General features: G+C 44.5%; 1 protein-coding gene across 1 annotated transcript in view; it reads left to right on the top strand.

Annotated features, from left to right (window-relative positions):
- Nucleotides 1-1,645: 1,645 nt before the first annotated feature.
- apoba (apolipoprotein Ba) overlaps nucleotides 1,646-17,923 on the top strand; it is a 45,283-nt gene continuing 29,005 nt past the window's right edge. The window contains exons 1-13 of the mRNA XM_080537559.1: nucleotides 1,646-1,776; nucleotides 2,478-2,522; nucleotides 5,667-5,779; nucleotides 5,880-6,025; nucleotides 6,253-6,400; nucleotides 6,685-6,837; nucleotides 11,074-11,198; nucleotides 11,668-11,744; nucleotides 14,866-15,322; nucleotides 15,534-15,651; nucleotides 15,892-16,038; nucleotides 16,488-16,696; nucleotides 17,675-17,873. Of these exons, the coding sequence (XP_080393685.1) occupies nucleotides 1,719-1,776; nucleotides 2,478-2,522; nucleotides 5,667-5,779; nucleotides 5,880-6,025; nucleotides 6,253-6,400; nucleotides 6,685-6,837; nucleotides 11,074-11,198; nucleotides 11,668-11,744; nucleotides 14,866-15,322; nucleotides 15,534-15,651; nucleotides 15,892-16,038; nucleotides 16,488-16,696; nucleotides 17,675-17,873 (1,995 nt within the window). The 5' untranslated portion in view covers nucleotides 1,646-1,718. The remainder of the gene's footprint in view (nucleotides 1,777-2,477; nucleotides 2,523-5,666; nucleotides 5,780-5,879; nucleotides 6,026-6,252; nucleotides 6,401-6,684; nucleotides 6,838-11,073; nucleotides 11,199-11,667; nucleotides 11,745-14,865; nucleotides 15,323-15,533; nucleotides 15,652-15,891; nucleotides 16,039-16,487; nucleotides 16,697-17,674; nucleotides 17,874-17,923) is intronic.

Here is a 17,923-nt window from a genome sequence, read left to right as displayed (position 1 = left end):
GACGTTGACCCCGTGTGCGCTCCGGCGCTCTCAGAGAATTTAGGAACGCAGCCCAGGCCAATCATGATAGAAACATCACATGCACAATCATGTCATTACTTAATTCTAATGGACAAATTGGACAACAAGAATGTGCATACATAAACAGATGTTCTGATGAATCATTAGCGGGCCAACACGCGCACGCACGCAGCATTAATTTACGCACCACAACTGAGCGACATAATGTTACATATAGGCATATGTTAGTAGCCTGTGTTACAGGGACACCTAGGGGTGACATGATAATGTTGCATGTAAGACCCGGATGTTGTATGTGGGCGTGAGCGGAAAGAACCGCAGTTTAATAAAAGTCATACTGAAACACATAATTTCGCAAAATTGTCATCTATCCTTTAAATCTTTAAAATCCCCCAAAAGCCCATGTAAGGGTTTTTGAAGGAAATTGTCATTATATACTAATTCAATGACATGCGACTGGAAATGATAGAACACATGGTCCAACCAACCAACTAACCAACCAACCAACCAAACCAACCTACCGACCATAATGAGACTATCCAACTTTCTTTCAACTACTCAGATGAGTTCAAATAATCAAAACATATTTCTGTCCAGTCCATTTCCCATACGCAGTCCACAGAGGGCACTTGGCCACAGTAAAGAGCATCAACATGTTGTATGACACCGGTCACGGAACTCAGTTGATCCATATACATGTAGCCTAAGTGTTGCTGAGTAGACTGTTACTAGATTTAATATAACAATTTAAATAATCGAAAACATATTTCTGTACAATCCAATACACATATATTAGGCATGTGTAAAATGTAATGTAATTGAACCAATAAATTGTAAAGATCCAAAATACGAAATTGTATATATTTTGTGTTTGTGCGTTGGGTAATCTGTGTTGGTTCCAGCCTGTCGATGATTCATATTCGATGTCTGCATATTCCTCTCTGCCCTAAACATGCTCTAAACATGCTCTTATCACACGGTTTCTCTACGAGGTGGTTTTTGAAAACACGTGTGGGGAAAATGTAAGCTCCTAGTCCTTTAAAATAGTGAAGGATTGTCTGCAAAAAGGACATAACTTTAAACATATTATTTATGCCATTTAGCAGACGGCTTTATGCAAAGCGACTTACAACAAATACATTAGTCTAAGTAAGTGAATCATCTGTCCATCCGTCATCACTTTTCATATTATACACAATATTGTTGTCTTCTGTTCCAATTTAAAATATATATAAAGGAAAACAAAAGTAAGAACCTACAAAGAAAATAAAGCAGTAAAAATCAAGCACAGATACATACAAACAAACCTAAAAATGTGATGGTGAAAATGTGTCCTGGGGTTCTTTCAGGTGGTATGATTGAGATAATGAATATGAGGCTAAACAAATTGTGAAATGTCACATTAAGTTTACAAGCTATGCTATTTAGACTGTAACAATTGATGCCAATTGAATATAATAATGATCCATTTGCGACCCACAGGTTTAATAGGGTTGATGAATACGGTCGGTCACCTTTGACTAAATCACTTTTGAACTTTGGATTGGTCAACAGCTCTGCAACACTTATCTGTTCTGCTGTAGTTGAACTGTCTGGGGAGGACGGGGAGAAGGGGACAGACGTTATAAAAGATCTAGAGACTGAGGTTAGTTCATCAGTCACGGTTGAGAGACTACTCAACACTGTCTGTGTCCGTCATGGGGAACACCGAGCTGTGTCTGCTGCTGCTGCTGCTGGGGGCCTGCGCCCTGGCCCGTGAGTCTGCTTCTATTTCTTGCTGGGCTGATTTTCATTATGCATATTGAAAATTATTATGACATTATTATTATTGCATTATGTAACGTTGCAGCAACTCTTCTGGCTTCCTTTGTGGTTTGTGAAAAATAAGTACAATTCTGTTACATCATCACAACCCAAAAAACACTATTTGCTCGGAGGTGAGATGTTATTAGATTGTCTTTAACAAGGTAGAGTTGCTTAGTCAAACTATTAGAAAGATGTTGTGATGGAAGAGTTTGAAATCTCCTTGTGCATTTAGATTGTTGTATAATTGTTGTCTATCAGAATGTTGCTGTAGTCTGTTTGTCTAAATGTTACACCTCGTTAATGGGCTCCATTCTGCTTCTCTCAAATGGCTCCAAAAGTGACACAAAAATCATAATATTCATAATATTAATTAGACTGGCTAATTATTCAACACTGACCGTAACTCCACTTGTCTGTCCATAAGAAGATTGAAGGTGATTATTAATGTGAATTTAACGGTGCAATGACAACCTGTGGAAAACATAGAAACGTGTTTTGAGTGAATGACCTACCGCCACATAGGCTAGGCTAGGTACCTACCGCCACATTCTCAGTCTCATTCTCAGTGCTTTGTCAGTATTGCTACAGTTCAGCAACACCCGTTGTTCTGACTAATATGAGGACTTAAACTCTGATTATTTACATTTCAGAGCAAGGCAGTGAAAATGCTGATGAACAGACGCCGACATGCCTATGTAAGTCATCAAAAGACAAACTTATTTGAATTCACTTTATTTAGGCTATTTATTTTAAATCTGTTTATTACATTTTGCAATTAATCAGCATAACAAAAGCAATTATTCAGCATGACAAACAATCATAGGTATGCACCCCCTCCTCCCTCCCTCCCATCCTCCCACCCTCCCTCCCTCCCACCCTCCCTCCCTCCCTCCCTCCCACCCTCCCTCCCTCCCTCCCTCCCACCCTCCCTCCCACCCTCCCTCCCTCCCTCACAGCGGAGAGTGATAGAAAACAGAATTAACTTTGTGTCAGTGAACGTTTTGAGTGAGTTTGATCCGCCTGTAGACCAGTTAGGACCTGGAAGTCTGTCAAACACTGAGATGATGCAGAGGAATCAGGAACAGTTGTGTAAGCATGTATCATACATGTACCATACATGTATCAGAATCAGAATCAAAATCAGAATCAGAAGACTTTATTGCCATGACATGTAAACATGTTAGGAATTTGGTTTGGGACAATGGAGCACGGTTTACAGCAGGACAGGTGCAAGACAGGACAAGACAGTGCAAACCAACATCAAAGTGCAAGAGTCATAATTAATATAAATATAAAGTGCAGAGATCAAGTGTTCAAGTGTTCATATCCAGACAGTCCAAAGCTCTCTGGGTGATGGGTGGAGGGAGGGTAGATAGATAGGGGTCAGGTCAGGGGGGGGGGGGGGGGGGGGGGCAGCGGCATTTAGGAGCCGGATGGCTGTGGGGAAAAAGCTGTTTGTGTATCGGGCCTTCACAGTTTTTAGGGACCGCACCCTCCTGCCTGAGGGGAGCGGGGCGAAGAGACCGTGTCCTGGGTGTGCGGGGTCAGCCATGATCTTCCTGGCCCTCCCCAAAGCCCTACTTTTAAACAGGGCCTCAAGTACTATACATGTACCATACATACATTGAACCAAGATCAATAACTCTTGCCTAGGGACGCTGGTCTGTTATTTTGGGTCGTTTCGTAAAAGGCAGATAACAGATGGACCCTGGTCTGTGTTGATTCTTCAGAACAGTTGAAATCCTGTCGTTGACTTTAGTCAGCGAGGGGCCGAAGGTCTGGAGTTCAAACAGTGATGTGGATGTGTTGTTCTGTTTTAACTGTTCCTATGAACCCAGATGTGTGTTAGACCACTGGAAACTAACTCACCAACAGAAAAAATGCTGAAACAAAACTTATAACAAATGAAAAGTTATTTGTATTTTCTCCATTAAATCCTGTGGAGCATGTACGTTATATACTGTGGAGCATGTACGTTATATACTGTGGAGCATGTACGTTATATACTGTGGTGATATTCAAAGTGAACAAATGTGATGGCAACAACAAAGCAAACAACATAAAATCAATGCAAACAAAGTCATATCATATCATTCCAGGTCATTCATATAATGATATGATCAGGGGTGCACATAACTGGTGCGCCAGTGCGCATGCGTCGCCAAAATGCATGCTGCGCGGCAGATCAGCCGCATGAGGGCGCTTTTGCGCACCAAAAAAAAAAAAAAAAAAAAAAAAAAGTTGATCACAAAAAAAACATCCTCTACCATGGTTGAAATTGAGGACAGTGATAATTTACAGCAGTCAAGAGAGCAGTGATGATGACGATTAAGCTTGTAGTATAAATAAATGCTTAGGCTGTAACTTTTTGTTGAAAAGTTGATTTCAGTGTTTACAGAACAGAGCAGTGCTTAAAGAGATCAGTTGATTTCATTGTGTTTAAAGAACAGACATTCAGTTAGTGCTTAAAGAGATGTCAGTTGATTTCATTGTGTTTAAAGGAGTCTGACAGACTTTCATGCTTAAAGAGCAGTCATTTGATTTTGCATTTGTTTCTTTTGTTTTGCACACAATCATTTGTTCGTTCATCTTTATTTATGAATAAATGTCATTTTGCTAATATAAGTTATCCATGTATCCCTTTTTCATCCATCCTGTGGGACGGGTCGTGACTCGCGAGCTCGGGGAGCACCAAGCAGCATCCCTAGGTGCTCCTCTGAGCACTGGCCCCAAAAAGTTATGTGCACCCCTGGATATGATGCAGAATCTGAATAAACATTAGCGCTATTCACAGACCTGGTTGAATGTTCAGACTTTTCTTTCGAAAAATGTAAATACATTTCCGCGTTGTTGTAAATCAATGACACTAGTCAACTAACACAGCTTGTTTTGTGAGCCTGCTGACAATGTAAAGTAGTGTTGTAGTTAACTAGGTAACAATGTAAAGTAGTGTTGTAGTTAACTAGGTAACAATGTAAAGTAGTGTTGTAGTTAACTAGGTAACAATGTAAAGTAGTGTTGTAGTTAACTAGGTAACAATGTAGAGTAGTGTTCTAGTTAACTAGGTAACAATGTAAAGTAGTGTTGTAGTTAACTAGGTAACAATGTAAAGTAGTGTTCTAGTTAACTAGGTAACAATGTAAAGTAGTGTTCTAGTTAACTAGGTAGCAGTGGGGATTACTCACGCAATCCATTGTGTTGCAGTATTTTGGCTTGACTAGCGAGTTTGTGTTGTGATTCTCAACAACGTTGAAACGTAGTTCCGTGTTTCAAAATAAAAGTCGGAACATTTTGATTGATTGCAGACATGTGGACCAAAACACTAGAACGTGTCACATATGCTATATAAGTGCAGTCCACATAGGGCGATGTAGAGAGTCATAAGCATGGTGCAACACTGCACACAGGAACAGGAGGCGAGTGGGACAGCAACAACATTGAAATGAGTGGAAGCGGGTAGGGGTGGCACCAGGAGGGTAGGGGGGGCAACTGGCAAGTAGGGGGGGGCAACTGGCAGGTAGGGGGGGCACCAGGGGGGTAGGGGGGGCACCAGGAGGGTAGGAGTGGCACCAGGGGGGTAGGAGTGGCACCAGGAGGGTAGGGGTGGCACCAGGGGGGTAGGGGGGGCACCAGGGGGGTAGGGGGGGCACCAGGAGGGTAGGGGGGGCACCAGGCGGGTAGGGGGGGCACCAGGCAACTTGACTCTGGTGGGCGGGAGGATTAACGTCCCGCAACAGGGAGTGACTCTTAAGTGTCGGTATAGAAATGTATCCTGACATGGACAGGTAATGTTGTTTGCGTTAAGGAGGAGATATTCTAATGAAGTCTTTGATCTCCAGTGGCAACCAGGTTCAGGGCCTTCAAGAAGTATGTGTACCAGTATAGCACGGAGAGTCTGAACGGGGTGACCGGTACAGCCAACCTCCGCAACGGCCCCAAAGTCACCTGTCAGGTACGTACTGCTGCCTGTTTTTTGTGTGTCCCACTTTTAGAAGAGGGGGCTGTTATCTCACTGCCCCCCCCCTCCTCTCTGTGTAATCATCCTGACCCAGGTGGAGGTCGAAGTCCCTCGGCCATGCAGCTTCATCCTGCGCACCGCGGACTGTGCATTAAGTGAGGTGTCGGTCATCGACCCCCAGGGACAGCCAATGTACAGACAGGCAGCGGGGGCCGAGGCCTTCCAGGCTGCCATGGAAAGGTTTGTGCAAATATTTAATCTTTAATATGTTCTTAACAAGTAAAGATGTTCTCTGGTAGTGAGATAGGGTTAGGGTTAGGACATTTAGATGTCGATACTTTCACTGTCGGTGGAAATACTTACTTTCCATGTACTTGACATATCTAAATACTAAAACATATCAAGTCGACTATAGAGCGTTTGACAAAGTTGATACATACTGTATGTATCTTTTTTCTTGTGCCCAGGAACCTGTTGAAGTTCAGCGTGGGGCGGGTCACTGACGTGGAACTCTTCCCCGAGGCCGATGAGCCCGTCAACATCCTGAATATTAAGAGAGGCATTATCTCTGCCCTGATGGTCCCTGTCATGGAGGAGCAGCACAACAGCTATATGGTAGGGGTCTCCATGACAACACACTGTCTCTATATGCCAGAATAACTGTCTCTATATGCCAGAATAACTTTGGGAAAAAGTGACCGTGTGTTTATCCTGTCTTTTGAAAGCCACTTCATTCTAGGGCGACCAGTGTTGAATGAACTACCTTTCTGTCAAACCATGGAGCCAATCAAGATTTCTCAGCATTCACCAAATGTGCCTTACCTTAAAGATAGTTCGATTGTTACGTTTTATTACATGTAACAAAAAGACAAAGTTATAATCAAAAACTCTCTTTTCAGAGCACTGTGCATGGCGTCTGCAAGACTGAATTTACGGTCAACGCCATGAAAGACATTGCCACGGATGTGTCCCTGTCCAGGGACCTGGCCGACTGTGACCTGTTCTACCCCAGGCCGCTTCCCAGCAGCCGCTTGGCCCTCCACCCAAGCCTGGTGAGACCTGCCCTCCTACACCACCACGCTGCTCTGGTGTTACTGGGGAACATGGTGGAATGTGGAACATCGTTCCTTAAACGCACACACACACTTTTTGGAGATCTAGTGCAAATTAACTCTTGAATGGGTTAGGGTTACTAGATCAGTTCATATTTTAAATAAATATTCAGATTCTGTATTTTCATTGGGCCAAAAGATAATCAAATAGTCAGCAAAATGAAAATGTCATGCCAGTGCCTCCAAAGCTACAGTACCTGTATAGCAGCTAAAGTGCCCAGCGTAAGTAATGGGACAGCTCTACGCTCCAAAAGTTTGGATTTGAAATCAAACAATTCTGAGGTTAATGGAGGTGATGGTGTTTGTGTACATATTGATTCCACCATTCGGAAAATACACCACTTTGTATGATCATAGTCCCCCTTTTCTTCAGGGGACCCAAAAGTAATTGGACAGACTTATAAAATGTCCAAAATAAGCACTCATGTTTAGTACTTGGTCAACAATCCTTTGCATGCAATCATTTTCTGAAGTCATTGAACCCAATAGACACTGGATATCTCCTCTGGTGAGGCTCTGCCAGGCCTGGACTGTAACCATCCTCAGTTGTTGTTTGTTTTTAGGTCTTTTTGCCTAAAATCGTAACAACAGGGGATTCAATGAATGTTCAATTGGATTTAAATGTGAAGATTGACTTGGCCAGTCAACACCTTTCCTTTTTTTGGCTCAGAAAAACTCCCTGGTTGCTATGGCAGTATGGTTGCTATGGCAGTATGGTTGCTATGGCAGTATGGTTGCTATGGCAGTATGGTTGCTATGGCAGTATGGTTGCGGTCATTGTCTTACTGTATGATGAAGCACCATCCAATGAATTTGGAGTATTGGAGTCGAGCTGACGAGATGTTTCTGTCCTCAGCGGCTACAATCATCTTTTTAAAGATGTTCCAAACTGTTGATTTTGACTAGCCTTAGGTTAGTTTAGTTAGGTTAGTTTAGTTAGGTTAGGCCTTAGGTTAGTTTAGTTAGGTTAGGCCTTAGGTTAGTTTAGTTAGGTTAGGGTTAGAGGTTTTGGCTATATTCCAGATTTCATTGACATCCCTTTGGTCCTCATGTTGACAGACTTCAACACCAGACTCTGAAGGCCAATGCAAAGCCTAGAAGCTCTCTCATGCTGCACACATTGATTGATTGATTGATTGAAAACTTTATTAGAAGATTTGCAGAAGTAGGTACATGAAAGTACATATTACATACAAGGTCAACTAACAGGATAAAAACCCAAGAAAGCCACTGGCTTATTTCAATTGGGGTCCTTGATTCTCAATTCATCGTTACATGTAAGACAGACAAAAAAGCTAGTACTATCTACAAGATAATACAGACAAATAACTATTACTATCTACAAGATAAACATACATCCATCATGGGAAGAACAATACAACAAAACATAAGGTATGTACAGCGGGTAGGACAGGTGGGGACACACACCACAGGTGGGGGCGGGGGACAAAACACAAAGTATGTACAGTGGGTAGTTCGGGTCTTTTAATCTGATTTTTGATTTAGAGGGTCCAGTTACGGATTGCAGCCTCCTGTAAATGTTTTTTGAGAGTGGTTTTGAAGGTGGGAAGTGTTTTGCACTCCTTTAAGATTATAGGAAGGGCGTTCCACATTTTTACTGCATAGTTTGCAAACGAGTTTAACCCCTTGTTTGTGGTGCAACGCGGTTGAACGTGGTTCGTGGAGCTTCCTCTGGTGTTGATGATGAACATGGTGCACATGATGTGATGGAACACCTGGCTCGCTAGAAACACCTGTCAAGCCAATGGTCCCATTGCTGTTGGGCAGCCTAACATAGGGGCTACGCCTAAACCCTGACATAGGGGCTACACATACACCCTGACATAGGGGCTACACATACACCCTGACATAGGGGCTACACATACACCCTGACATAGTGGCTACGCATACACCCTGACATAGTGGCTACGCATACACCCTGACATAGGGGCTACACATACACCCTGACATAGTGGCTACGCATACACCCTGACATAGTGGCTACACATACACCCTGACATAGTGGCTACACATACACCCTGACATAGTGGCTACACATACACCCTGACATAGTGGCTACACATACACCCTGACATAGTGGCTACACATACACCCTGACATAGGGGCTACACATACACCCTGACATATGGGCTACGCATAATCCCTGACATAGTGGCTACGCATACACCCTGACATAGTGGCTACACATACACCCTGACATAGTGGCTACACATACACCCTGACATAGTGGCTACACATACACCCTGACATAGTGGCTACACATACACCCTGACATAGTGGCTACACCTAAACCCTGACATAGGGGCTACGCATACACCCTGACATAGGGGCTACGCATACACCCTGACATAGTGGCTACACCTAAACCCTGACATAGTGGCTACACATACACCCTGACATAGTGGCTACGCATACACCCTGACATAGGGGCTACACATACACCCTGACATAGGGGCTACGCATACACCCTGACATAGTGGCTACGCATACACCCTGACATAGTGGCTACACATACACCCTGACATAGAGGCTACACATACACCCTGACATAGGGGCTACACATACACCCTGACATAGTGGCTACGCATACACCCTGACATAGAGGCTACGCATACACCCTGACATAGTGGCTACACATACACCCTGACATAGGGGCTACGCATACACCCTGACATAGTGGCTACGCCTAAACCCTGACATAGTGGCTACGCATACACCCTGACATAGTGGCTACACATACACCCTGACATACGGGCTACACATACACCCTGACATAGTGGCTACGCATACACCCTGACATAGTGGCTACACATACACCCTGACATACGGGCTACACATACACCCTGACATAGTGGCTACGCATACACCCTGACATAGGGGCTACGCATACACCCTGACATAGGGGCTACACATACACCCTGACATAGTGGCTACACATACACCCTGACATAGTGGCTACACATACACCCTGACATAGTGGCTACGCATACACCCTGACATAGTGGCTACACATACACCCTGACATAGGGGCTACGCATACACCCTGACATAGGGGCTACGCATACACCCTGACATAGTGGCTACTCATACACCCTGACATAGGGGCTACGCATACACCCTGACATAGGGGCTACGCATACACCCTGACATAGTGGCTACACATAAACCCTGACATAGTGGCTACGCATACACCCTGACATAGGGGCTACACATACACCCTGACATAGTGGCTACGCATAAGCCCTGACATAGGGGCTACGCATACACCCTGACATAGTGGCTACGCATAAGCCCTGACATAGAGGCTACGCATACACCCTGACATAGGGGCTACACATACACCCTGACATAGTGGCTACGCATACACCCTGACATAGGGGCTACACATACACCCTGACATAGTGGCTACGCATACACCCTGACATAGGGGCTACGCATACACCCTGACATAGGGGCTACGCATACACCCTGACATAGTGGCTACACATACACCCTGACATAGGGGCTACGCATACACCCTGACATAGTGGCTACACATACACCCTGACATAGTGGCTACGCATACACCCTGACATAGGGGCTACGCATATGAATGAATGAATGAATGAATGAATGAATGAATGGTCTTTATTGTCATTGCTATAGTACAGGTACCAAACAACGAAATTTAGGAGGGGTGGCTCCCCTGGTGCTAGGAAAGAAAAAAAAGACCAAAAAAACCACAAGAAGGGAAGGAGCTGGTTTACATAAATAAAGGCTATGTACACTATCCACTATACTATACTGTACAGATAGATGACTAGGGTTGTCATATTGCACATAGTGTTATTGCACATTTATTTAAAGTGTCGCAGTTTGCAGGCTTGAAATGTACATGTTTGTGCCTCAGCACTACACCTGATAAACCCTGACATAGGGGCTACGCATAAATCACAGAATAGTATTTCTGTGTTTCAAAATAAAAGTCAGAACATTTTGATTGGTTGCCGACTTGTTACCCATTTCACCAGACTGTGTCACATATGTACACAAATACCATCAAATAAAATCAGATTTAACATCCAAACTTCTGCAGTATAGAGCCAAAAGAAGACTTATGCAGGCCACGTCAAGAGTTGTGATAAATAATTAAATTAAATTATTCTCTTTCTTCAGCATGAGCCTCTGTCCCAGCTCATCAGAAGTCGTCAGGAATGCAACTATCAGTTTGACAACAGGAGAAAGCATCTGACAGCAGCCCAGTGCACAGAGACACACGTCTACCTGCCCTTCTCACATGGGTAAGTCACACACACACACACACACACGTGTTGTCTATGTATGTGCTTGCATGTGAGTGTGTTGTCAGCTAAGTGTTTCAGGTCTTGTTCTAAGAGCTAGTATTCCCCAGCACTGCGTCTCCTGAAGACACCCGCTTTTCCCCTTTACTGTGTCCCCTAAAAACGTCTATTGCCCCCTTGTACTTTTTCACTGTGTCTATATACAGTATATATATATTAAAAAAGGCTAGGTTTAGAAGAAGGTGATAGAAGAAGGTTTTTCCTTCTATCAATGGCCCCGGGCATGAGCTGGATTACTCTTCCTGCTACGACTGGTGGATTGATGATTCACTTGCTTAGTCAAATGTATTGATTGTAAGTCGCTTTGGAATAAGGCGTCTGCTAAATGCCAAAAATGTAAAATGTCAAAATGTCAAAATGTAGTATTGGATGAAGTCAGTTGAATGAGTCACTTTCATCCTCTCTGCAGTGATAACGGGATATCGTCTGTGGTGACCCAGAGCCTGACCCTGCAGGAATCAGCAAAGATCGACAACCGACAGTTTGGTGAGAACCACTTGTAGACAAACTGTACTGTCAGGAAATGTGCTTTCGCTTTAATTCTGAAAAGCGTCAGTCATTATTGGGGTAGTGGTGGTCTAGTGGATAGTGAGTTGGACTTGTGATCGGAAGGTTGTGAGTTCAAATCCCGCCTGAAACCACACCACTACTAGTGTGCCCTTGAGTAAGGTACTTAGCCCTCAGTTACTCCGGGGGAATGTCCCTGTAATTCGTAATTGTAAGTCGCTTTGGATTAAAAGCGTCTGCTAAATGGCAAAATTAATTAATTAAAAATTAAATTATTATTTCTCTCAGATACTATGTATCTCATGATACAGCAGGTCACTGCCAAATAGAGGTCCAGTAAATACAACATTTCCCTTCTAGAACCATCAGTCATATAATGCTATTAAACACTTTAACTACAATCATATACAGTAGATCAGCGTTTTATATATTAATTCATCAACGATGGCAGAGCAGGGTTACTTAACCACTAGGGGTCCTCAGTTTACTGCACCTCAGTGACATATTATGCACTAAAGTTATTAATAGCTGAGTCAAAGCCCCATCCCATGGAGACAGTCAGGTGGCCAAATGCACATGGAACAAAGGATGAAATGCATTTTAATTGCTGATTATATTTAGAACAATCATTTAGAATGGATACATGCAATTACATCTTGATGTTTAGAAACTGAACTGCAAAGAAAAGGCTACAGATCATTACCAAGAAACTCACAAGTTATTTCTGTTTATTTCAGTGTTAGTATCAGTGTTTCCTTTCTTTGTTGTCTAACTGCTGCGTCTCCTAGCGATGTCTTTCAAAAGAAGAAGTAACTCATAGACTATTTTGCCCATATTGAGACTTGTTTGTTTTAGTAACCTACAGTATTGTGTATATTTTGGTAGTTTTTTTGCGGTTGAAAATGTCCATCCATGAAAGTAACATACAATAAACAAACAATAGTACTGGAAAGGGTTAAAACAAGCTTGTCCCAGTTTATCCAGTAGAAGGGAAGCTCTGGTGTAGACTTCAATATGTTGGACAGTGTGGACAATATGTAATGAGATGAGTGGGAGGAAAAGATGGAAGGAGGGACAGGTGGAGGGCCACACCCCTGAGGAGAGGGTGTCCTCCTGGTTCACTCACTTCCGAAATCTCCTAGGAACACACCTGACAGTGGATGGACCTGAGGGAGAGATACCTGCATTCCTCATGAATCCCAATATTGACCATGGACCCTTTACAGTCAGGGAGTTTGCCAAAGTGAAATCCACGCTGAAGCAGGGAAACAGTGCTCTGCTGGACAGCATTCCCCCAGAGGTCCTTAAGAACTGTGATCTTGATGACGTCATCCTGGAGTTTTGCAACCTTGCTCTGATGAAAAACAAATAGCCTGATATGACGCATCAGTCTGACATGTAACATTGCAAAGATGTACAATCTCATGATACTGAACCGGATATGGTGCGCCATCGACCCTCACCTGAGGGAAAACCAAAACGGTTTTCGAGAGAAGAAGACCACCGTGGCCCAGATCTTGCCCTCATCATGGAGAATCATCAAGGAGGTGAGAAAGAACAACCTGACTGCGGTACTGTGCTTCATCGATTTCCAAAAGCCATTTGACTCGATACACAGAGGCTCAATGATGAAGACACTTAAGGCCTACGGTGTCCCTCCCAATCTACTCCGGGCCATAGAGACCATGTACACGGGTACAAGAGCCAAGGGGGCACGGCAACAGTGAGGAGTTTGACATCCTGGCTGGGGTGTTGCAAGGGGACACCCTGGCCCCCTTCCTCCTAACGGACCTGGACTACGTGGACGACATCAGCCTGCTCTCCAACCACTTAGAGAAAGCACATGAGCTCCTGTGCAGAGTGGAGACAGAGTGTGCCAAGGTTGGCCTGGTTAAATGCCAAGAAAACCGGGGTAATCTCCTATAACATCCTCCCGGACCATCCACCTCTAACAACAACAGGAGGTATTGCTCCGGAGGAAGTCAACGACTTCAAATACCTGGGCTCATGGGTCAACTCGTCCGAGCAAGACCTTAAAGTGAGGAACGTGGAGGGCCCTGAACGGCATGGCCAGTGTGTGGCACTCCAACCTTCCACGACAAATCAAACTCAGCTTCTTCTATGCAACGGTAGAGTCCGTTCTCCTATACGGCTGTGAATGCTGGACCCTGAAGCCTACCCTGCAGAAGTCCCTAGATGGGTGCTACACCAGAATGCTGCGTGCAGTACTTAACATCGACAAGAGCAAGCATGTTACCAACAAGCATCTGTATGGGGGGGGAGGGAGTCACCAAGGATAAGGGAGAAAATAGCAGTCAGGAGAATGGGGCTGGCAGGTCACTGCCAGAGACACCAGGAGCTGCCAGCCAAACTGGTTCTGTGGGAGCCAACACACAGGCATCGATCATAAGGGCGTCCCACACTAACACACGTGGACTGAACATACTCAAGAAAGATGCAGGAGTGGAAAATACCGGCGAGCTAGCCAGATGTATGGAAGATCAGGGAGCTAGCCAGATGTATGGAGGACCAGGGAGCTAGCCAGATGTATGGAGGACCAGGGAGCTAGCCAGATGTATGGAGGACCAGGGAGCTAGCCAGATGTATAGAGGACCAGGGAGCTAGCCAGATGTATGGAGGACCAGGGAGCTAGCCAGATGTATGGAGGACCAGGGAGCTAGCCAGATGTATGGAGGACCAGGGAGCTAGCCAGATGTATGGAGGATCAGGGAGCTAGCCAGATGTATAGAGGACCAGGGAGCTAGCCAGATGTATGGAGGACCAGGGAGCTAGCCAGATGTATGGAGGACCAGGGAGCTAGCCAGATGTATGGAGGACCAGGGAGCTAGCCAGATGTATGGAGGATCGGGATGACTGGAAGCGCCGATGGAGGGCCCGTCCGAGGACGACCTAGTAGTATGACCACTTTTTTGTTAGGGCTATAGAGGTGTAAGGTGAGTTTCTAATTCTGGTCTGGTCATTCCATGTGGTCAAGAAAAAGTTGGCACACAAGTCATCATCTTGCTGGTCTTTGATCCAGTCAATTCTGAAGTGTGAATTTGACCTTTTATGCTTCTGTACGACTTGTTTGTTGATTTAGAGGTGGACCCCATGAAGGTTAAGTTCCTGACCATGGAAGACCCAGAGGACAAGGCTCCTGTTCAGGCCAAAGATGCGACGTTGACGACTCTGCGAGACCTCAGCGGTCTGTCAGGCACAGACCAGGGCGAGAGGAGGGCGGGCCTCTTCCACAAGCTGGTTTCAGAGCTCCGTGGCCTGAAGAACCAGACGCTGAGCCCTGCGGTGGACGAGATGCTGCAGGTGTCGGCCATGCTGACCGTGCAGGCCCTGGCCCAGTGTGGGACACCCGAGTGCACCAGCGCCATCCTCTCGGTCGTCAGGACGAGGGACGGCGTCGCCGCTGTGGAGGTGGACGCCTTGGTGTACGCCCTCGCCCTCCAGGCCAGGACTGACTCACACCTCGTCAGAGACATGCTGAGTATGGCGCAGCATAAGCAGAGCAAGGCCATTATGTACGCTCTCGCAAACACAGTCAAGTAAGTAAACCGCCACTCGCTCACTTCCAAGAAATGTTTTTTTATTTATTTGTTATGTTTTTAAACATTTTAAAGATTTTTTAAATGTTTATTTGAAAGCTTTGTATTGATTTAGTTTTGGGGGGATTTGTGTGATTGCGAGCAGCAGAGAGCAATTACATACCTGTATGACACAGTAAGGCCCTAACATCTGGTAACATCACATGCACAGGTCCCACACGACCCAGGAAGAGCTGCTCACCCCAGAGGTCTCGGAGGTCGCAGAGTTCATGGATACCCTGCTGGGAGACTGTTCAGAGAATGAAGACACTACTTTCCTGACACTCAGGGTTTGTATACTCATTCATAACCAGTATTATTGGTACAATCAGAAATAACTTTGCTTAGTACAATTCCTATAGAAGTCACCCTGCACAGCGTTTGTTACTTGATAAAAAAAATAATTTGGCTTCTGATTTCAGTCAGTTGCCTTTCGACCACCATCAGTCGTTTCACAGCCTGTGTGAAAATGTTTCTGTGATAACTTCCTGAAAAGAAAAGCTGAATATTAATTTTATTTGATTTGGTAGGTCATAGGTGTTATGGGTAAAGCCATGCAGGACGCCAGCCCGTCTCTGAAGTCCTCCCTCCTCAGCTGTGTGCGGCAGCCCGCTGCTTCTCCGTCTGTCCAGAAGGCAGCGGTTCAGGCCCTCAGGCTGATGGTCATTGATGAAGAGGTGACTCCACATCCACCCCTCCATCCGTTTATCCATGATCTATTTTTCAGGTTTTCTGCTCAAAATGACATGCCCACAGTGAATATAGAATATCTCCACAATCACAAGGGCCTTCATAATGATCTTGGTATCAAATGAAAGCTAACACCTGTGGGGTGGCTGTAGAAGTGTCAGAATCAAAATATATATTACTGTGTCAGAGTAAATAGAGCTAGAACATTGTAAAACATCTAACATTCACTCTAAAACCCTAAAGCCCTTCCACTAAAGCCAAAAGTTATTTTTGAGACTGAGACTGTTTTAGTCTTTTTTTGTCTGGAACATTGCTCAAAAGTAATGTTTGTATCAGCGCAAAAATATATGACTAATATGACTAATATGACTAACATATGCTTCTAAAATGCTGATCACTAACAAAGTGAAACTAATATGCTGAAATCTGTGGCCAGGTCAGAAAGACTCTGTTGGAGGTGTACCAGGATGGCCAGAGCCCTGTCCAGACCCGTGTGGCAGCGTACCTGCTGCTGATGCAGAGTCCAGACCAGGCGCTGGTGACAGAGGTGGTCAACACGCTGGAGGGGCAGGACCATCAGGTCCGGGCCTTTGTGTTGACTCATCTGAACAACATCCACAGCTCTCCAGACCCCGAGATGGAACAGTGAGTGTAGACTGTTTACAATATACAGCTTGTTTTTTTTCTCTCATAAATGTGTTAAACCTTTTCAGCTGCAGACCCCATTTGAACTTCACCCACCCTCCGCACACCCCTGTCATGTTCAGATAACTCCAGTGTGTGTTGATTCTATTCTACTGTTGTTTAGCCCCAGCATACAACTGAGACACAACTCCGTGTGAGTGGTCCTCAACTTTGTAATGCACCTTTTGTTGCTGTTCTTTATGCCCTACCTGTTTGTTGAGGAGTGACACATAAATAAAGATATATCTATCTATCTATCTACAACTGAGACAATAAATGGGCTTGGTGTATTTTTCACACTTTCTATGAAGCCCATATCCATAATGAATTATAAATGTACTCATAATGAGTTATAATACAGTAGGAATTTAGTATAAACACAGTTATAGAGATATACAGAACAATGATTCATAATTCTATATTTTTTGTTTTCAGGGAATCACATTGAGACCAGAGTCTCTTTTTCAAGGAACCCCTGCAATACGAATGATACACATACGTAGGATACAAACAAGAAAACAAACACAACAAACAAAAACAGACACAGGATACAATTTGGATACACTCCTCTGTAACCAGGTCCCCTAAAGGCCAGTTCAGACCAAAGATTTGCGACAAGACGGTATCGTTTTAGAAAAAAAAACTGCAGTTCAGACCAAAGAATTTCAATAGAAAGTAATTCAGACCGCTGCAACTAGAAGCTGGACGTTCTAAAACAGTCTTGTCTCGTCGCAGATCTTTGGTCTGACCTGGCAGAGGGACCTAAAATGCCCCAGCAGTACTAAGGATTCTAGTTTGAGTATCGCTTGGAGTTCGTTCCACTTTTTTAGACCATACTGGCTAAAAGCTGTTTTTCCTATTATTCTCTGAACATCATAATCATTTTTGCAACAAAGTTGCAGGTTTGTAATACTTCTCTCTCTCTCTTTCTCATAACAGAACAAGACAGTACATCGATGCAGCTATGCACGACACAAGCGACACGGGCTCGCCAACAATGTCCCGCAACTACAGGATGGATACGAGCATGGGGCCCATCCAGGGCAACGTGATCTTTGACGGCACTGGCTTCGTGCCCAAGGAAGCCATGCTGAAGACCACCCTGACAGCTTTTGGGTACAACCTGGACATGTTAGAGGTATGTTATATATAGACATGTTAGAGGTATGTTCTATAGGCTTACCAACC

Source organism: Nansenia antarctica (assembly GCF_963989245.1).
Source record: "Nansenia antarctica genome assembly, chromosome: 8".
Taxonomy (NCBI): domain Eukaryota; kingdom Metazoa; phylum Chordata; class Actinopteri; order Argentiniformes; family Microstomatidae; genus Nansenia; species Nansenia antarctica.
The sequence above is the reverse complement of the archived record's forward strand: the minus strand, read 5'-3'. Positions and strand labels throughout refer to the sequence as shown.